At 39.6% G+C, this 23034-nt stretch overlaps 1 protein-coding gene across 1 annotated transcript in view; it reads left to right on the forward strand.

Annotated features, from left to right (window-relative positions):
* CFAP70 (cilia and flagella associated protein 70) overlaps nucleotides 1–23034 on the forward strand; it is a 1838232-nt gene that overhangs the window by 966948 nt on the left and 848250 nt on the right. Inside the window, exon 14 of the mRNA XM_044079382.1 lies at nucleotides 19253–19384. Within this exon, the coding sequence (XP_043935317.1) occupies nucleotides 19253–19384 (132 nt within the window). The remainder of the gene's footprint in view (nucleotides 1–19252; nucleotides 19385–23034) is intronic.

Raw genomic sequence — 23034 nt, forward strand, 5'->3', positions numbered from 1 at the left:
CCATGCAAGAAGGCCTGGAATACAGATGCCTTTTCTTTTCCCTGGACAAGAATGTTTCAATATGCTTTTCAACCCTTCCCACTGATATTCAGAGTACCTGGGAAGGTTCAAAAGGAATTCCCCAAAGATCATTGTGGCACCTCCCTTCTAGCCCAGACAATATTGGTTCTCTCTTCTTCTGGAATTTCCCAGAGGGAATTACAACAAGATTCCTCACAGACTGAATATACTCACACAAGAAAAGGGGTGTTTGATATGTCCTGATCCCAAAGAACTTAAACTGACTGCCTGGATGATAGGGTGATAATATCTTTTAGGCACCTGTTTTCTGAGGATGTGCAGCAGGTACTGATGGTAGCAAGAAAGTCTGCTAGTAGAAAAGCATATATAATAAATAGAAAATATTTTCTAGTTGGTGCTAGCAAAATAATCAGCATCCATTCAAGACTAGTGCTTCTCTGGATTTACAGTATTTGTGTGAGTTACTTTCTTGTGACCTGACTTACTCCTCTATCAAGGTTCATTTGTCTGCCATTTCAGCATATCTGCCCATGGATCCCACTCACTTAATGCATCTTCATGTCTAAATGTTTTTGAAAGGGATACTATATATGAGACCTCCAGGAAAATCTGTGGCTATTCCTTGTGATCTTAATTTTGTGTTAGAAAAGCTAACACTGCTCCATTCAAACCAACTCATCTGGCTGACTTCAGGTTCTTAATACTGAAAACATTTTTCTAATTAATCTGACTTTTGCAAGAAGAGTATCAGAGTTACAACTCATATGGGGTAAACCTTATCTCTTTTTCCACAGAGACAGTGTTTATTTGTGAAATAATCCGTCTTTTATGCCTAAAGTGGTATTTGCATTTACTTTAAGCAAAACTATTAATCTCCTTCTATTCTTTCCTGAACACAATAATTAGGGAAAAAGAATACTTTGTGCCTTGGATATCTACAGACAACTTGGGTACTAGCTTGGCAAATCAAAATCTTTCAGAACTTTTGATTAGATGTTCATTTTTTGTGAAGATAAGAAGAAGGGACAACCTGTGTCAAAACAGTCTATTTCCAGGTAGTTGTCTCAGGCTATTTCATTTTGTTATCCCTCCCACAACAGAACCATTCCAGGCAGGGACAAGGCACAGTCTTCTAGAGCCTTGGCTTCATCAGTGGCTTTTTGGGAAGGGTTGAACTCTTGAAATATTTTTGAAGCAGCTATATAGTCCTCTGTACATACTTTTACAAAGCACTATAAGCTTGATTCTTTTCCAGATCTAAGTCAGGCTTTGCTAGGACCATTCTCCAGGGGTTCCTGGACCCTTCCTCTTCTAAGCTATTGTAATCTACCCTTATAGCTTAGAGCTACAGCAGCAGTGATCAATATGATAAACTTAGTACAACAGTGTGAGTAAACTACAGCAGTTGTTAAATGATCACTGCTGCAGTAGCTACTCGGTCCCTCCATCCTCTTGCTTTTTGATGTGTTTTTTATGATAGGGTGTGGACATCTGTATTTTGTTGTTCCTAGCAATGTCCTCTCAGGGCTTAGCCTCCTTTTCTCAGCTGGCGTGAAAGCATTGAAGGGCTTGCTACTCAAACCTGTATTTTAGCCCACTCAGCTTGAGCTGTCTAATGGCTTGGGTATGTGTAAATTGCCTTGAAGCTTTAGAAACTGGTCAGCTGTTATATCTTCAGCAGGATATAACCCATATAGCTTCAGCTACTGCAGCAGTGATCATTTGAACATCTATTGTTATGGTAAATTTACTAACACAACTGTACTTTCTTCCTGTTTCGATTTTGATAAGTGAAAAACCTTAGCTATGCAGAAGAAGATATTTCCTCCACAATGACAATTGCCAAAAAAGGTATTGAAAGACAATCTCAAAGGGACCTAAATAGCAACCACTGACTGCAGTGTTACAAACATTTAAAATTAATTAAGCCTGTTCATTAGTGCTGGTGTCTTAACCATCTAAAATAATACTGGAAGGTAAACAGATGGCCATTTCTGAGTGTTGTGTTGTGGATAAGCCTCTTGTCACTTAATGTAAAGAGGTTTTAACCTTTGCATAGCCTTCTACATGCTCTTCCAATAATGCCTACCCATACCTTTGATTATAAAATTTTGTCAGTGGTACAAAGTTATCCAAAAGATATCCTGGCAGCAGGAGGGACCTGTGCTTATCTTCTCTACAGAACAAAGTATGAATGCATTTAAATTAATTTTTGCTAGTACTGATGAAAGTTTATGACAAAAAAAGAAAATGCTGGCAGAATACTACTCATCTTTACTTCAGTGAAAGAGGATTTTTTTATGGCAAAACTTAGACTATAGCCTCTCAGTTTAGTGATTGCTACAGAAGACATTATATTGCCTGTAACACTAAACTACATGGCAGAATTCTTCAGATGATCTGTAGCTGATCATATGTTTTCTAAAATGTATTATGTGGAGATGATGGAGTACCAGAATCTAATTGAGAACCCCCTCATCTATTTAATACATTAATTATGTGATAAAAGCAAATAATGTCCTCACAGATAAAGGCTCCAGCAGACAGATGATATAACGCTCAAAAGGAGAGACAGCATATCTATAATAACCAAATGCAGATTCCTATAAAATTTACATCTTCCTTACCATAGACTAAAAAGTCTATTCTTAGCTACTTATCTTTTGACAGGGAGGCAGTTTTGGATGCTGAATAACTGTGGTAAGAATGTTAGCACTTCCAGTTACATAGCTTTATGATCTCTTATTTACTTAACACATATGGTTTCACAACAGAGTTTAGTTCTAGGTCAAGTCCAGGATACTTTGTACCCATCTTTTCTTGGCATAGAGGGATGAAACCCTGTCTGTGACACAGATAACCTGAGTTTGAGTAATAGCTCAGGCACTGGAATAGCCAGCCATGCAGAGATGGTGAAGGATCATCATGTCCATTCAGGAGAAGGAGAGGTGGTTCCTGGTCTTGCAGTTATCCAGTGTATGCAGAGGCTTGCATGAATGCTGCTGATTTGGAGATGTAGGCTTGGAATCCTAATCTAGTGATGGTAGCCCTCAGTGTGTGTGTGTGTGTGTGTGTGTGTGTGTGTGTGTGTGTGTGTGTGTGTGTGTGTGTGTGTGTGTGTGTGTGTGTGTGTGTGCGTGCGTGTGTGCGTGTGTGTGTGTGTGTGAGCAAGCATGCACACATGACGGGGAAGGGCATTGGACCCCTTGCAGATCAAGATGGAGGGGTTAGGGTGGGGTTATGTCAGAGGAAAATGCCTCCACTACCTATGACAGAATGATATATGTCATGGGTTAGAAGTTGTGCCTGCCTACCAAGGCTACAAGGACAGGTCTCCCTTTGGGGTTCCAGCTTGCCAAGATAAGCCAAACTCACTTGGATGGTGAGAGAGGGTGCTGTTTATCATAGCTGTATTAGAAGGAATGGTTTCCTTCAGGATGCAGTTCAGCTGGGAGGTGGGGTTAGCCAGATGCTTTCAGCTGTTATGGGGTGAATGCACACCTCCATGGCTGTTAGCTGAAGTAGAAATATGGTGGGGAAGTACCTAAGCATCCTCTTGGCTTCCTAGATGACAGCCTTAGCCAGACATCTATTGTCCAAACCCCGAGTGAAGTACTTGTGTAGGGGAACATATGGGCATGTTAGATTGGGGGTGAACATGATAGTAGACGTATGGGCAAAAATAATTTAGGAAAAAAAGTTTCAAGTAATTTACCAAAATTGCCTGAAAATTAAGAAAACAAAAATGCTGAAAATCACACAGCTACTTCATATGAAAGCAAATAACACTACAGAGACTGTTTCTAGGTCAGCCATGTCATGAATGTTAATGAAGAAGCATAAACAGCTAAGAAATATGATTTATATAGGAAACATTAAGTGTCAGATGCTCCAGGAACTAGTAAGCATACTTGTTGATCACCCAGATGACAAAAAATAATCACTTGCTTAGTAAATTATGTTAAAACGAAGGCATCCTTTATGAAATTGCATCCTTCTTCCTTTTGACTTCAGAAGAATCATCTACTAACAAAGGGTCTTTTGTGGAAAGTTACACCTGAACAGGAAGCCCAAGACCAAAAGTGGTGCAAAGGGAAATAACTGCCAGCTACCTAAGGTTCCAGAGGGAAAGGAGAATATCAGAACACATCCTCTAAATGACTGCATTGCTTGATTTTCTTCCTTTCCTTCCCCTTTATCCTAGGGATGACGTTTTCAACACTACCTCTTCTCTTGCAACAAGTAACCACAGACAAATAGGTATTACTCTCAGTAACTCAAGGTCATGCAATGGAACTTCTTTAGAAACTTCATGTCTGTTACATTCCTCACATTTCAACATGTTATTCTTGATAAATCAGCTAAAAGTTAAAAAAATGTCATACACCCACACACAAACATCACACATATACATACATCCACACATTCAAACACACTCAAACTCACACACATAACCCTTACAAAACACTCACTTACCTTCAATTGCACCTACATCCATACACGATACACTCCCAACACTGCACGTCACGTACCGTAAGCCATAACCATGAGTTCGAGATATTCGAATTTGCAATTATGCACTTTCGCGATTTTCAGTTTTCGACTTTATGATTTCGAAATACTGAAATTTGGTATTTCAGTATTTTGAAATTATAAAGTGAACCCATATATATATGTGTATATATATATATATATATATATATATATATATATATATATATATATATATATATATATATATACACCAACTCCACAGATGCAACAACTCGCCAACAGTTATTTCCTGTGGAGGAACTCCTCTTGTCAACGGATTGAACCTGAGGCAACTGAAGCTTGAGCATTTGATCTTCATCCACCGGTAGGGTAATGGGCCAAGACAGCTCTAATTTTCTCTGCTCACAAAGCCAGTTATTATCCATCCATTGCCCTCTCTGTATTCATAAAGCCAGCTGTTATTCCTCCATGACGCATAATCTACACAACTCTTTACTATTCCAGCAAGACAGCAAAGTGCTATAGCCTGACTTCAAAAACCTGAGTCACTCAACTTGTAGGGTAACATTTAACATCTAACAGTGATTCCTTTATTAGCCCACTACTAAATATCCTACAGGAAGCTTTAAGATTTACTGCAAGGAAATCTTTTCTTCAAAAGTGGAAGAGATTTGTTAATTGGAGTCTTACAAAAGGACTAAGGATCTGTGATGTAACACTTTTTTGTAAGCAGCACCTCTCAACTGTCCAGATTTTTACCTCTTTTTTTTAGTCTGTTCCTCATAAAATTTTGGTTTTCTGGCAAATCATTTAGAATTGAATTCAGAAAGTGATAGTTGCTTGAGCTACAGACTTCATACTCTTCAGAAAATTCATGCTAATGCAAAATATGTTATTCTATCAACTTTCTAAGTTTGTAAGAGTAATATTTAAAAGTTGTCCCTATTTTTGGGCCTTTGCCCCCCTATATATATATATATATATATATATATATATATATATATATAGCTTTTTTCCAGATTTCTTAGTCTTAGAGATTAAGAGGTATGAGTAAACGTGATCCAGGAAAACAGAACGCAAAATATATAAAGGAACTAAAGCAAAATGCTTAACCTCTAAAATAAAAAAAGACAAGAAAAATATGAATGAAAGCATTTTTGCAGGATAACCAGCTTTCCTAAGACTCTCACATCCCACTTACTTTAAGTTATAGTACCACTTTCCATTCACTTATGTTTTACACTTAATTTCATTTCACCTATGCTTTAGATGCTGAAGCTGTTTTTTTTTTCTTTTTTGTAAAAATAAATCTAATGTGTTTGTTAATGTTTTACGTTAACATGTCTGCTTGTTCTCTCCTATAGGCATACCTACAAAATCATGTAATAAAAAGTATTGGCAGTACTTTTCACACAGCAGCAAACACTGAATAATCATAAAGAAGTTACTCCTCAAAGAGTTGTCAATGACTTATACTGTAGTTTCAGTACTATATCACTCATATGGTCATTCTCAGTATAAGAAATTCTGCCTACAATGCAAGTTGCCTTTAAAGTGTATAAAAGTAATTTGCTACTGAAGTTAATAGCATATGCACTAATTTATTTATTTATTTATTTGCAGTTGGTTTACCAGGATAGTCCATTGGGCCAAAATGAACCCGTTTGCAATGGAGTCCTGGGGAGAAAAGCTCCAAAATAATCTAGGTTACAGTAAGTTATTATACAAAAATTAAGATTCAAACAATTGCAGTAGTACACGAAACATTAGAGGTAATACATACTTGTGACGAAACTTACATATGATACAGACTAAGAGAGGAATGTTGCAAAGTAAATACTGAAAAGACATTATATATTAGGAAGTATACACATTAGGAGGTGCAGCCAAGTGAATTTTTGGAAATACCATAGGAAATAATAATAATATAGGAGTTAGGTGAAAATAATAAGTAAATTTCTGGTGTAAGCAGGAGAAGGGAGGAAGATGGACATTGCCAATGTTAGTTATGTGGGGTGGGAACAAGAGCATTCCCACTGAGATACTAGATGAGAATGGAGAGATTTTTTGAAAGTGAAGTGGTTACAGGTTGTGCGAATGGATGGTGGTAGGGAGTTCCAGAGGTGTGCTAGGCTATAGGGATAGAAGATTTTTTCCTGGGGGACGAGTTGGTATGTAGATTTCTAGTAGATTTTGATTGTTAGACCTTAATACTCTATCAGGTAGGTGCATTTTAAAAGCAGTAGAAAGGGAGGGACAGAGGGAGGGGTTGAAAATGAGCTTGTGTGCAAGACTTAGTTGAGTGTAGGTGAGGTGATTGGGTAGTTCTAGCCATTTTAGTTTTTGGAGAGAGGAACAGTGGTGGGTGGAGGATTTGTGACTGGTAGCGAATTTGGCAATTTTGTTATAGCAAGAAGAAAGTTGCGTTATTAGAGAGGACTGTAGATTAGTTAGGAGTGGAGCTCCATAGAGAAGGGAGGGGATAAGAAAGGAAGTAGAAAGAGTGATTTTAGTGGCAGGTGTAAGGTAATGGTTTTGTCGGTAGAGCATACCTAGTTTTTGATGGGTTTTTTGATATTTAGTTGAAGGTGGGATTTGAATTTGAGCTGGTTATCAATTTGGACCCCAAGTAACTTGGTCTCTGTCACCAGTTCTAGAGGTGAGTTATTTTGACTAGTAATAGAGAAAGTGTTTATATTGAAGGAAGTGACTTTAGAGGGGGTAAATAGCATTAGTTTGGTTTTAGAGGCATTGAGTGCTAGGTGATTATTTCTCATCCAGTGCTCAGTGGTTGAGAAGGCATCTTGAGTAAGCTTTAGCAGTGTGGGGATGGATGTGGCAGAGCAGATAATAGTAGAATCATCCGCATATTGGATGATGTTTGAGAATGGGATAGAGTTGCAGAAATCATTTATAAATACATTAAAGAGAAGGGGACCCAGTATCGAGCCTTGGGGAACTCCGGTAGGGGTATTAAGAAATGAGGAGGTGGCCTTTTTCCATTTTACTGCTTGATATCTATCAGATAAGTAACTGGAGAACCAGTTTAAAGAGGAGGGAGAAAGGTTAAGTTGTGAGAGTTTAGTTAAAAGCAGGCTGTGTGAGATTGTGTCAAAGGCCTTAGAGAGGTCAAGAAGAAGGGTAGAAACAATCTGGCCAGAGTCGCGTGCTTTATTTACAGTTTCAAGGAAGGAGAGGAGGGCTGTCATAGTGCTATGATTTGGTCTGAATCCATGTTGTGTAGGGGTTAGTAGGTGATTTTCTAAGAGATGTGGTAGGAGTTGATGTTGGATACATTTTTCTAGGAGTTTAGAGATGGGAGACAAGATGGTGATGGGGTGGAAATTAGTAACATTGTTATTGTTACCACCTTTATGTAAAGGTATGATAAAGGCCTTTTTCCAGATTTGAGGTACTATACATTCTTGGATGGAGCGGTTGATTAGAATGTTAATGGGGTAGGCAATTGCTTCAGCAGCTTTACTGAGGAAGTAAGAAGGGATGTTGTCAGGAGCATTAGTGCATGGTTTCAGTTTCAGAAGGAGTTTCTTTATAGTAGAAGTGGGTATAGGTTTTAATGAGAATAAAGGAGAGTGGGAAGGGGGGGTATTTAGAGGAGATGAGGATGTTGAGGAAGTCAGACTAGGAGACGGGGTGGAGGATAGGGAGTTAGTAGATGGTAATGAGGGAGTGGTAATGGTGCAGGGTAGAGTGTTAGCAGGAGAGGGTAGGGGTGTATTGGAGATTGTGGTGGTGTTTGAGAATGTAGAGGTTAATTTGGAAATAGATTCAATGAAAAAAGAGTTAAATTGAGTAGCTAAGTCAGGAGCATTAGTGTCTGGTGTGGGGGTGACTGGTTTGCTGGGGTTAAGGAGAGTAGAGATACCTTTCCAGAATTTTTGAGGGTTTGTTTTATTATTATTTTGGAGTATGGTGAAATAATTTTGTCGATCTGAGATGATGAGCTTTTTTACTTTATTGCGCAGTATTTTGTATTCATTATGGAATAGGGGACTCTTGTTTTTCTGGTAATGTGCCCAGACTTTATCTCTGTGCCGCATGGTTGATAGTGTGTTTTTGGTAAGCCAAGGGGCAGTTTTAATTTTTATCCTGTTTGTCCTTAAGGGAGCTTGGGAGTCTAGTAGTTTCAAGAATGTTGAGTTGAAGTGGGCAACTGCATTATCTAGAGAGAATGTCTTTAGAGTGTTCCAGTTTATTGCTTTTAGGGAGTTTGAAAGGGCTGTTGGGTTAAAGTTTTTTTTGGTCACGGATAGTGATGTAATTATGAGTGCGATGTAGAATTTGGGTGAGTCGGTCAGTGAAGATGGGTAGGTGGTCACTAAGGGGATCGGGAAGAGTGCCACTGTCAGAGAAATAATGGAGTTGAGTGACTAGAATCCAATCCAGAATACTGCCACTAGAGGGGTTATTGGAGGGGTGTGTTACAGAGTTGATCAGCTGAGAAAAAGTGTAGAGGTTGATGTTAAGTGGGTTTGTAGAAGACTGAATTGAGGCCCAGTTAATATTCATATCTCCTATGATTATTGTTTCATTGCTGATATTGTTGGAGAGCCAGGAGAGGATATCTTCAAGTCTAGAGATATTATCCCCTGGAGGGATGTAGAGGGAAGCTATACATATATGTTTGTGTTTGTTAACTTGGAGAAGTGTGAGAAGTAGTTCTGCATTGTTAAATTGTGGAGTAGGTTTATTATAGGGAGTAACTGACAAGGAGGATGAGTATAGGAGAGCTACTCCTCCTCCTTTTTTGTGGGACCTGTCTTTTCTAATGATGGAGTAGTTTGGCGGAATTAATTCAGAGTCTTTTATATGGGGTTTGAGCCATGTTTCAGAGATGGATAAGATGTCAGGTTTATTGTGTATAAGCCAGGCATGGAGGTTTGGGACTTTGTTTACTATACTTTGAGAGTTTAAAGAAGTTAGTAGTATGGACTTGCCTGTAGTAGGTGTGGTGGGGGGGCCTGGGTTGGGATGGATATCGCCTGATAATAGACTGGTTATCAGATGTAGGATTGGATTGGATAGGTAATTGGACAGTTTAGTGAATAGATTAGGTTCTAATATGATTTTGAAGGATTTACTGGTTCCTATGGGGGTAGAATGATTTAGAGAAGTAATGAGCTTGTATGGGAAGAGTAGAAGGTTTTTTATAGGATAAAGATGGGGAGAAATAGGAGTGTTAGAGTATGAGAGAGGGGAATTAAGATGGTTGGTTACATGGAAGGATTGTGAGTGGTGGGAGTTAATGGGTTGGGTGAGGTAGTAAAGATAGGATAAATTAAGAAGTAGTAGTGGTAAAAAGCAGAAGGATAAATGTTTTGAGAGCATGATGAAATGGGTTTACTAGAGGTGCAATGTTGCTGTTGAGTTATGTATGGATATAAGAGAGGACTATGTATAGAGGAGCTGGTAAGTATCTGATAGTGGTGAAGGAGTGAAGAGTATCTTATGTTAGGAGACGGTGTGGTTAGGGGTGGGTGTTGAGAGAAAAAGGAAGCCTATTGGCTAGCTGAAGATAATCTTCGGGAGGAGAATGAAGTTAAATTTGGGTGGGATAAGGGAGTGGGTGTTTCCCAGTTGGAAGATTGATTGGCTAAGAAAGGCAGTGGGTGTGGTTTTGGGGGAATAAAGGTAGAGGTGCTGGGGGCGGGTGAGATTTGGGGGCAGGGTAGGGGAGCGGAGTGAGCCCGCAGGGTGAACGGAGCCGGTAGAACCAAGGAGTGCAGGAGAAGATCGAGAACCTATCAGTGGAGCATTGTTGCAGAAGGGTAAGTTAGCAGAAGGGTGTGCAGAGGGGACCTGGAAGTGGTAGGTTTGGGTGGGCTGTAAGTCCTTAGGATAGAGAGTGAGAAAAAGAAAAATAGGGCTTAGATAAAAAGAAAAATAGGGCTTAGATAGAATACAAGAAGTGAGTGAATTGAGGTTTAAATTAGTAGGGAGAGGATGCCATCTATTGGACAGATGCTGAAGTGCACTTTGGCCCCTAGGGCAATCTCTGGCCTAATTTGGACAAGGGAGAAGGGAGCTAGTGTATCTCAGGGAACAAGATGAGGGGGAAGGACGGAGGTACAGAAATAAGAGGGGTTTTAGGCTGCTGGCTTTCCTGGCAGGGAGCGTCTAAAACAGCTAGCAGGGCTTAAAAATAAAGTAGGTTAAGGCTTAGCAGCAGATGCACATACTTCCTTGGACTCCTCAGGGAGAAGCTGGGATCGATTTCAAAAAGTGATGAGGCAGCAGAGGTGTCATAATGACTTGTGCAAATTGGATGAGCTTGTACAGTTGGTTGGGTCTAGGTGTCCACCCAGCCAAGTCACAGGGGGTAATTCAGGACAAAAAGTTCCTTGGACTCCTCAGGGAGAAACTGGGATCGATTTCAAAAAGTGATGAGGTACTTTTACAATTTTACAATTTAGGCAGTTAGGTGGGTTTAAGCCATCATTATGGAATAGCAGGATGTTGCAGCAATGGGAAAAAAGAAGAGACGTATAACTTCGATTGGGTAAATTGTTCTTGCACCAACATTGTACCATTCCTCTACCAATGGAACAGATATCTAAAATTTAAATTTCCCCACGCATAAAATGTAAACACTAGTAAAACTACGCCAGCAGCACATTTAACAGTAACATCAAAGGTGCAAACCAAAAATCTGTACCAAAAATAGCAACACTGATAACACTACAAATCATAGCAGCTGCTTTCATATCACTAGATCTCACCTTCAAGGATGTTATAAATGTATGTGCTGCCAAGGAGCAGAAACTTTAAATTGTCTAGTATCAAGATTCTTGGATTGCTTGACAATTTATTTGAATGCAAGGCTGTGTGTATTCCTGTATCACAGTGCATGTCTCTGATGTTTCTGTATGTGTACCACCCTTCCCACAGATAACAACACATCTGACTGTTGAAACTTTTCTAAAGGATGTCCTCCACCAAAAGTCTCCCAAAAGACGTATTTTTTCCTCCTTGGGATTTGAACTTTCCTTTGGAAAAGTTAATTTCAGTCAGAACCTGCAGCTATTAAGTACTTGTTTTGAAAAAAATGTTTTCTTGTTGCTGTAATTTCGGGCAGAATAGAGTCTGTAGGCTGTTTTATAGTATCTTTCATAATGAGAGCTTATCTCTAAACATCACTGAAGTCTTTCATGTCCATGTTGGAATCAACCTTATCTCTTAACCAGTTTATCCAACTCCTCATCCTTTTTTTATCCAAACTACCAAAATGAAAGGAAATGTCTTATGTAATCCTTCCAAATATCATAACCCTGAAACCCTACCAAACACGCTGAGCAATCACGCCCCACTAAAAGTGTTTAGGTTCACTCCCCACTTCTCAAAACCTCCTAGATTTATCACTTGTCACAAACTCTGTAACTTCCATCCAGAAACCTTTAATGCCCTCTTCTCTAAAGTAAACTAGAAATTCCTTACCCAACTCCCACTAGAAGAAGCAGTCTTAGCTTTCAACTCCACCTTCCTCAGCATCTTAGACTCACTTGCTGCCCTTGCAAAGTCCGAATTAAGTCCACCATATCTCCGTGGCTTTCAAAAGCCACTTGTAACCTTGTGATAACTAGAGACAAATTATGGACAAAATGATCACAAACTAAGCTCATGGCAGACTTGCAAAAATATAAAGAACTCAGAAATCTGACAAAAAAACACATAAACAAAGATAAAAAGGACTTCTATAACAAACCTCTCACAGCCATAAAATCTAATCCTACAAAATTCTGGAACTCTATTAACCAAATATTACATCCCAGTAATCTTAGCTCCCCCAATCCATGCCCAGACAAGATATCTGAAGAAACTGCCACTATCTTCAATACCTATTTTATTGACTCAGTATCTAAGCTATTGAACCCTAATCCATACTCCTCTACTACTAACATCTCCATCTTTTCTGAGCCTACTCTTAATACTATCTCCTCAAATACCTTCTCCCTCAAACCTGTATGTACTAGCTACATCAAAACTCTACTCTCTAAATTAAAACTATGCTCAGCATCAGCTGACAATATTCCTTCCACTTTTCTTCTACTAGCAGCTGACTCACTTGCTCTCCCTGTATCTGTCCTAATCAATCACTTTATCTCTGAATCTAAAATCCCTTCCATCTGGAAACAATGCTACACTCTACCTCTACACAAAGTAGGTAACTCCTCTGATATCTCCATCTTTAGACCTATCGCTATTCTCTCCCCTCTCTCTAAAGTACTAGAAAAATGTATTCATAAACAAGTTATGCAGTATCTAATTACAGGAAAACCTGCTTACACCCACTCAACACGGCTTCAGACCCAAACATAGCACCACTACAGCTCTATTATCCTTCCTCAGCAGTGTCTCTATAGCCATGAATGACCATAAACTTATTTCTTGCCTATTCTTGGACCTCTCAAAGCTTTTGACACTGTCTCACACTCTCTTCTGCTGTACAAACTGCATAAACTCAACTTCTCCTGTGATACTGTTGCATGGATCTCCAGCTACCTCACTGATAGATCTCAATCAGTGAGATGGCACTCTGCACTCTCCCCTCCTCTCCCTGTAAAAATGGGTGTACCTCAAGGGTCTATCCTAGGGTCTTTACATTTTAATATCTTTACTAATCAGCTCTATACCTCCTGTCCTCAGTCATCTTTAGTGCAATATGCAGATGACTCTACAGTCATCACCACAGCCAACTCTCCCTCTAAGCTCTTCTCACCTACTCAGCCATCTTTTAACTTAGTTGAAACATGGCTCTCCAGCAACCATCTCATTCTTAACCCTGAAAAAACAAAGCTGTTACTCTTCCTACCTAAAAAGTTCAACAATATTAAACTCTCCTTCTCCATACAGTCCCTTAATAACACTCTCATTCAGGTAGAATCCAGCACTAAGCTTGTAGGCGTAACCATTTGACTTGTATGTTAATAACTGTATCAAAAAGACTCATTCAAAACTAGGGCTCCTTTACCGTAACAAGAAATTCCTTACCTCTGAAGCCAAGATTACTCACTCTCTTACCTACCTTCTACCTAGTCTAATGTACAGTTCTCAAATTCTCACAAATCTTAACTCAGCACTCCTGACCAAACTCAAATCTACCTACAGCAAGGTAGCTAGATTTGCTACCCAACAAACCTACAAATCCCATCACTGTCTCTCTAAAACATCTAAACTGGCTTCAGTTACCCCACCAGATTCTTTTCTCTCAGCTCCAGATCATCCGTTCTATCCTATACCAGCCTTCCTACTGCCCAGCACTATCCCCTCTCATCTCCCATTATTCTCCCTCCAGACCTCCCCAAAGCTCTAACCAGGACCTACTATAAATCTACAAACCCAAGTCTAAATTTGGACTTAACATGTACAGTTATCACTCCACTATTGCCTGGAATAGGCTCCCACTAGAAATCAGGACCCTTACACATCCTAAACTATTTAAGACAGCCACCAAAGAGCACTTTAAAAGTCACTGGTCCTGCCACTGCACTATCTCCCTCCTTAAATATCCCCTACTCCCCATACCTTAATCTACTTTCTGCCTTTAACCCACTCTTCTCACTAGCTCTCTCTAATCTTCCTTGACTATTTTTCTACTGTCTTCTAAAATCTATTAAGCAAGTCGCCTCAGAGAAACATTCTATTGTCATTATCTTGCCTTCATGCAAATACATTATGTTAAAACTGGGTTTTTGTAACTAGTTACCCCAAAAACTATATTCATCATAATGACATATTTTCTTTTTATACATCTTGAAATAGTTTTGGTATACTCCTGATTATTGACACTGTATAACATTGTATTCCTACTTAATGCCTTGTAATAATCGTGTAACATTGCTGTTTAATACTAATTTATAATGAAAATTGTATAATATGTTGGAGCTTTTCTCCCCAGGCCTCCGCTGAAAAAGGGCTCTTCAACTCAGTTGGACAATCCCAGCTAACAAATGTAAAATAAAATAAATAATAAAATAATAATTGCCAGATGTTCATTGAAAACTAAGATATTATACCAGGAGAACTCATACTTTCAGGAAGACCGAGTTGTCTGTTTCTTTTAAGAAATGAATAGAATGCCTGCCTGTTACTGACCCACTCTATTGCCATTTGCTATGAGAAGTGCTGTACACCTTTGCAAGGCTCTATTTGAGTACGTTCTAGCAGGCAGCAGCAACATCAAAAGGTTACTTGAAAAATGTTTTTGCAAAGGTTATTGTACAAGTTGCCACACAAGCAGCTATCCACATATTCATCATGCGCTACAAGTTACAAGTATAATCCAGGAGAAGGATAGGTTTGGAGTTACAAATCTAGAGTAGATTCATTAACTGCCCATCACCTAGATATGAGCAACTACTGTTCAGTATTATACCCAGATGTTATGATTCATTAAAAAGGATAGCACCTTAATGTAAAGTACCTATCATAAAAGCAGATCATTAAGAAGATTCACTCCCACCTTCAGTATTGGGAAATTTTCTGCAATTACTGTGTTAATCTAGTAATGTTGCAGGTGTTTCTCAGTGTTATTGTTTTAGTCTCAGCACTGAACATTATCTGATATGTACATTTACCTAGATGGCAGACAGGCTAAAAGAATAAAAGAGAGCGATGAAGAATGTGGCAATTAAATGCAAGTCTCATGCCACCTGCATCAGCACCTTCAAACCTTTAAGTCCTGCATAGGTTCCAACACTGAACAGTCACTACTGGGAAAATCCAGCTGCTTAGTTGGAAAATGAAAAGTGAGTAAACCCAGGGCTATGATTTACTGTTGCAGTAAACTCTTCTTACAAATCTGTGGTGACGGTTAAGTTGTTTATACAACTTTACTTTCAGAACTAGGGAGTCTGTCTCACAAAAATGTACTGTGATAAAGGAGAAATGTACTGAGGTGAGTATTCTAAATGCAAATTTTTAAGCTGGAATTTGAAACATCAGAGGCATAGTTATGCAAACAAAACTGTTAATTGTAGTTATTTGAAAATATGAGATCTAACAACAATGTGTTTTTGTGATGCAGACAAAACTGATAATAAAGTGAAGTTGACTGAAAATATGCCTAACACCAGTCGTGAAACAGGAATGCCATATTTAAAGACAAATGTGTTAATTAAATTTGAGAGTAAGCCTGAATGCTTGCTCAACCAGAAAAAAAAAATAGTGTTCTTTTTTTAATTCAATGCCTAAATGCTATGACCATCAACAAGGCACTGCACTGGTAAGGCAACCGTAAAGCCAGATTTGTTTCTAAAGTATGTTTTAAGTTGTGGAACTATTGAAGAGCCATATACCACTGTTAAAAACAATAATGCACTACTAATCTTCGTGATTTACAAAATGTTAAGAAAGCAAGGTATAATGGTGTTAAAACAAAAGTAAGCGCAGAATGTGTAGAATTTTCAGTTTTGCAGACTAGCTGTTCCAATAATATAATACATATCTGTATGATTGTATAGCTGAGTGTATAGACGCAGGTGATTTTTTTTGTAGTGCTTTATCATGGTAGATGGCATTTTTGAGCTCTTGCACAGGCAACTTTTGTTTGCATTTGCGATCATTGTTGGTGTTCAATGGACTGGTTACACATTGGATTGTTTTGGGAGACAGTAATTCAATGAAGTGAATAATAACATTGCTTCTGAAACACAGACTGTGCAGTTCTTCAAACAGAGGGAGACTGTATAGAGTATTGTGCAGCAAAAATAAAAATGAGTCACAAAAGCACAGTTAAATCCAGAAACTAGAACAATCCAAGAATAAATTGTATTATTATACAAATGCAACAGAATATTATTTCAGACTCATGATGGTGTACCAAATATGCCTCTCAACTTTACAGATTTTTGCAGAATGTCCAGATTTTGTGCCGTATTTTTTGTCCATTTTTCATAAAATTGTGGTTTTGTGGCAAATTATTATCAAGTCGTTAAAGATTAAAGTCAGAAAATAATAACAGACATTTGAGTTTCAGACTTCATACTCTTCAGAAAATTCATTCTTACGCAAAACCTGCTGTGCTATCAACTTTCTAAGTTTGTAAGAGCAATATTTCAAAATTGTCTCTATTTTGGGACCTTTATCCCCCCTTTATTTATGACTCTGTCCAGATTTCGTGCTCTAAGAGGTTGAGAGTTACCTACCAAAATATTCAGCATATGTTAAAAATATACACTGTTGGTATGACTAAAAATGAATATAACATTGTGAAATAAAATATGCAGTGCTGTGGGTGAAGGAAGAAGTCCAAGAGCTGTAAAGTAGTGATCCACATGTGTGAATAAGCTTTTCTCCAACAGACAGACCAAGCGAGTTAACTCATTAATGGCCCCTTGTGTTATTAATCACACCTGCAGTGTTAGTTGTGTGGCCTGCCTTGTCTTAGTCAAGTCAAAAGCATTTGAAAGGCAGACCACTTGCAGAGCTTTTTTCCCACTGTAATATAATTGTGGTATTGAATTTGTAGTATTCGGCGTAGAGGTTAAACAAATTAGATATAAAATGGCTTCAGCTAAGCCAGGAATGCAAATAGCTGATTTTCTTCTTCAGTTGATTTTTTTACTTTTTAGTCTCAACTCTAGGCAATTGCTGTCCAGCCCAACTGCCTGTAGTTAGGAATGTTACATCTAGTCATCTGATTGCCATTAATGAGCTAAGCCTAGAGAAAAAGCCTTCCCATATAAATGTAGTCTGATTAATGAAATATCTAAGAAGCAGGTTGCTGAAAACTCCACATATTCACTGTCTAAAATGAAACTCTTAACTGAATGCAAAATGTTAAATTCATATACACAGTGTAGGAAACACAACTTATTAGTGGATGCAGAATTACTAACCACCCCCGTGCGCATTTTCTGAATTAGACTTTCCCAGTGTTATGAAATAGGATGTAGAGCCTGACTATGACCTAGAGGACCAAAGTTTAATTGGCAGCGCAGAAGTCAGAGGCACTGGCATGGAAGGATGGGCATGCCAATCTTGGAGGGGGGGGGCATGCCCTCAGGCATGCCTCACAGGATGTCTCCAACAGAGGGTGAGGATGTCAGGGAGCATTGTTCACAGAAAGGCTGCATTGCTGTGGAGAATGGTTGATATTCCAATACACCCCACTGCACTTCTTTCTCAGACAAAGGGTGGAGAAGTTAGAGCATAACCAAAAAATACTCCTGGCAGCAATATGACTCTACACCTGGATCCCCAGTCTCCTCATCAGCCCTTGATGTGGTCAGAGTTAGCCTTGAGAAGGCTAAAGCAGGTCTGGTAGACCCAGTGAATGAGGAGAGGACCTGAGCGGAGACATAGTCAACTGTGGGAGCTTTAAAATATTTTTTGAATTAGACTTGATTTACTGAGTTCAAAGCAGGTGAACTCACATGGCAAGTGCCTTGTTATAAGGATTTTGACTGATTGCAGAACTGTTCAATCTACCCGCTCATATTAGAGACAGAATTATCAGCTTTATGTTGAAGTGACATCATATAACTGTATTGTGTGTAAAAATTTAAATAACTTAGTATTCACTCATCTTGTTACTCAAAGATCTTGATGTATCAGTGATTCTTTAACACTGATTGAGTCAGTCATCCAGTCTCTGATTACCCACTTAATCCATTTCTGAGTTATTGGGTAAATGGAGCTTATGCCAGCACTCAGTGAGAATAGAAAAAAATGTATCCCTGACTAGGTGCTAGCCTGTACAGGTCTTACATTCACTTACAACCCAAAGCCACAGATCAGAGCACTTTAGTGGCTTTCACCTATGGCACATGTTTGATATATGGGAAGAAACCATAGAGCCCGGTTAGAACCGACATGGACACGAAGGCAACGTGCACATTCTGCACAGAAAGCATCCCAGCTGAGAAGTGAACTGGAGAAATGAGCACTATGAGGCAACAAGTCCCTGCTACTGCAATGCCATGGTTGTTTAGTATTATTTATGTAATTGCTCTTTGCTTTTGCACATAGCCTACCCCCCCTTGTCTTCCAAGTATAACCATGTTTTATTGATTAATCTGGTGTTTGCTTATGGTAAAAGTGAAAACAATAAGGCTACATTAGTGTTTTTTTGTTTGTTGCGCTTAAACACATATACTGCCTGTATAACAAGCCATACCCATTTTCATGTAACAGGGACCATGCAGTTGCTATTTGCTTTCACACATGGCTTTCTTCATCCATGGAAATAGCCACCTTCTTTATATAACTCTGAATGTTCATAGGTTCATAGATTAGTACTAGGCTATTTGCCCTTGTGGGCCATTTTAAGCCTAGCCAAGTACCCCATGTGAGAATCAAACCCTGCACCTTGTGTCTGCAAGGTAAACACTTTAACCATTCTGCCATCCTCCCACCCTCTCTGATTGTGATGAAACTCAAATAGACACTAGTCAGTGTAATGTATTTCAGCTCCCCTTTCCTTGACAAGCCAGAATAATGATCTTTTAACAGAGATTAGGTAATTTAATTTTGCTTTTACAGAGTCTGCTTCCACATAGCTTTACCCAAGCTAATGTTTTGACAAATTTGCAGTTGGCAAGGAAATGTTATCCACAGCTGTCACATTACAAACTGCTCACTCACCTAAATGGAAAAACATGAAATTATTTTCCTTTTTCACATTTTTATCATATGATTTAAGTGAATATAGCAACAATTCTTTTTTTAACTACCTCCCATTTCCTGATATTCAAATACTGTTTTATTCTTTTTGCAGCATGCAGTGGTAAAGATTGTAAGAGAAAAATATCTTAAAACAGTTCCATTTGAAGATATGGAGCAGCTGCAAACCTTCCTAAGTGAATTATACATTTACTTGGTGGATCAGATGCATATTGCACTAAACAAGGTATGGCATGCAATGACATAGGCTAAAAAACTACAGTAATCAGATTTACAGCTGTTCATCATGCTATTGTGACAGTCAGAATCTAAACTAAATGTTGTTTAAATCCATTGCAAACCCTTCCCCACTGATGTATTTACTGTATAATATGTCATATGATGCTGTATTGTGCTTATATTAATTACAGATATGTATTAGTAGCATACATCCTGTTGCATTTACCTTGTGTTTTAGAAACTGTAGGCTGAGCTAAACATATCAGCTGCATCTTTCATTTCTAAAATTTTACTACTTTGTGCACAACAGAAACATCCTCCTAAAAATGCCTGATCAGCAGTAGAATGTTAATTCACCAGATTATTATTGTTATTATTATTATTATTATTATTATTATTATCATCATCATTATCATCATCATCGTTTTAACATGGCATCACTCATTGGAAACAAATGCCTGTTTTCAGCAGTAAACCTGAGAGCATTTGGCTGTTTGACTAACTTCCTTATAGGGAAGGAATCATAAAGATCTAGTGTATAGCACTCATACATAGCTCATAGCTCTAATGGATTTGCTTCTGAAAATCAGTGCATTTCTCTTTTCATAGGTTCATAGGTTCATAGGTTCATACTAGGCTATCTGCCCAAGGGCATTTATAAGCCTAGCCCATAGTTATGTGGCTTTCGCCACCCCTTTAGTTTGAATAAAAACTATGCCTATCATTTTGCTGTGCCTCTGTCAAGCAGTGACACTGAAGTAATCCCTGGGGTATATCTGCAATCTCCCATCCATTGGTCAAGATTCCTCTTGAACAAGGCCAGAGAGGTGCTCTGCCTCACATGTACCGGGATTTTGTTCCACAGCATAGGGAGTCTCTGGGTGATGAATCTGTCCCTCCAGCACATTCTATTTATAACCGTGTCAAGGTTTAAGTCTCCGCCCTTGTGGTTCTGAGGGATCTAGATTTTTGAGGTGAAGCATATTCATCAAATCTGGGTTTGACATGGCCTTATATGTCAGGCACAGGTCACCTCTGAGCAAGCGGTATGAGACTGAATAGAGCTGGAGTTCTTTCAGTCGGGCAGCATAAGACATATTTTGAGACCCTTTATCCTTTTGGTGAGGAACTTTTGGGGCCTTTCAAGCTGCAGCAGGTGTCTGGTCAGATACATTCGAGCAGGGCATTGTACTCAATCATAGGTCTAATGAGTGATGAGTACAGGGGGACGATGACCTCCCTTGATCTAGATGTGAATCCCTTCATGATCAGGTGGGCGATATAGAAGGTTTTCCTAACTACTTTAGCAACATGAGTGTCAAATGAAAGGCTACTGTCAACCTGGGTCCCCAGATCCCTGATGACTTTTTCTGTGCTCAGTGGATTGCCACCTATATGGTAGCTAGGGGTAACCTTGTTTTTCCCGAAGGGTATGACTATGCATTTTTTGGCGTTTAACTTCAGGCCATGGCTCTGGCACCAGTTATCCGTTTCTGTGAGGCCCTTCTGGAGGATATCTGTGTCAGATGTGTTTTCGACTATGGTGCCCAGTTTGCAGTCATCTGCAAACTTTGTCAGCCATAACCCTCCTGTGTTTGCTTGTACTTCAGAAAAGTAGATGCCGAACAAGAGTGGACCCAGGACTGAGCCCTGTGGGACACCACTTGTGACAGGCTTTGAGTCTGACATGGCTCCAGCAACTCTGACCCTGTGGGTTCTGTCACTTAGCCAGTTTGCAACCCATCTTGTGATGTATGGGTTTACATTCAAGCTGATGAGTTTTTCGATGATACCTGAGTGGGGTATTGTGTCGAAGGCCTTTGCCAGGTCGAGGTAGGCTGTATGGACTGCCTTTCCCTCATCAATGGCCTTGGTGACAGTCTCAAAAAGTCAACCAAGTTTAAGAGGCAGGATCTGCCTTTGACAAAGCCAAACTGGGTTGGATCCAAAGTCTGCAAGTTCCCTATGTCTTTATTTATGAGTTCCATTATGATCCTCTCCATGGCTTTGCAGATAAGGCTTGTCAAGCTAATGGGGCGGTAATTTCCAGGGTCTGTGGAGGCACCACCCTTATGAAGTGGGACCACAGTCGCGTGCGCCACTCCTTGGGTATGTATCCTGAGGTGAGGCTAAGATTAAACAGCTGTCCTAACTGTGGGTTTAATTCCTCATTGAGTTCGTGAAGCACACAGCCGGGGACACCATCCGGTCCCATGGATGCTGTGTTTTGCCTTAATGAGGGCAGTTCTCACCTGGGCGTTGGAGATGTTTGGGGGCTACAATCCTCTGGAATAGATATCTCTCCTTTTGGGGAGAAGTTTGCACTGAACCTGTCAGCCAGTATGTTGGCAATGTGTGTAGGTTCAGTAATTTTCACATCATTTTGAACTAATTCTGAGCATATCTGGGAGTTTCCTCCTAGGTTTCTAACATAGCTAAAGAAGGCCTTATGATTCTCTTTAGAGTCCTTGGCGATTTTTCTCTCAAAATTTGCCTTGGATGATTTTATGAGAGCTCTTAGTTTTTACTTATAATGATCAAAGGTGTCTTACCTTTCAAGGATTTTGCTCTATCTTGTAGTAGCTTCCTCCTTTTGTTGTAGAGCTTGTTTATGGCTGGGGTCCACCAGACTGGACGCTTGCCTTTGGTACAGAGAGTCTTAGTTTTGTTTGGGATTGCCTGATCCATGCAGTCCTGTAGGTGCTGGTAGAAGGCATTTGTAAGTGATTCAGCGGTTTGAGTAATGTTTACCACTGGCTCAGGGGCCTTAAAGGAGACCACACTAGTTTTTAGAAGTGTGAAATCGGCTTTTGAGAAGTTTTTCACTGTGGTCTTTTTGTTTCAGGTGGGGGCGGGATGAGGACCTCCAGCGAGATTAGTTTATGATCTGATCTCACCAGTGAGAGGTATACTTCCGGTGTTGAACATTTTGATCCCATGTTTGTGATGATGAGATCAAGTATGTTTTCTCCTCTTGTGGGGATGGTGACTAGTTGTTCCATGGCATTTGAGTTTATGAACTCCAGGAATCTTTGGGTTAGAGTGTTCGGGCTTGAGTAGTGTTCCCAGTCTATATTAGGGTAGTTGAAGTCACCTAGTATGATGGTGTTTGGAGATACATTTATCCCCTCCAATGTTTTCAGGAAGGCCATGTGAGGTTCCTGAGTTTGAGAGGGTGGCCTGTAACATGCTACAAATTGCAGAGCAGTCTTGCCTATGGTTAATTGCACCTGGATGGTCTCCGATGCATCGTGCGTTGCCACCAACCTTGAGATGTGGGTGTCCTTTATGAGTATGGACACCCCCCCCTCCTTTCTTGGTGTTGTCCGGATTTTGGGGCCGGAACGCGTGATATGAGGTGAAACCTGTTAGTGCTGGGGTGCTCTCAGGAGCCTTGAACCAGGTTTCTGTCACAGCACAGACATTGATGTTCTCCATATTGAGAAGGGCCTCGAGTGCGTGCATCTTGAGATTGAGACTTCTGGCATTGAGCAGCATTACCCTTAGTTTTTTCCTTTTTGGTGTTCTAGGGTGGTAGGTTTAGAATTTGAGCCTTGCCTAAAAAGGCACTATGGGGTGGCAAGAGCCTTTGCCAATATCCGGAAGCCCAGGGGTGACAGGTGCAGGCTGTCCCTTGTGAAGCAGCGTGGCTTGTCC

Source organism: Protopterus annectens, chromosome 8.part0 (genome assembly GCF_019279795.1).
Source record: "Protopterus annectens isolate FY-2018-M chromosome 8.part0, PAN1.0, whole genome shotgun sequence".
NCBI lineage: Eukaryota > Metazoa > Chordata > Ceratodontiformes > Protopteridae > Protopterus > Protopterus annectens.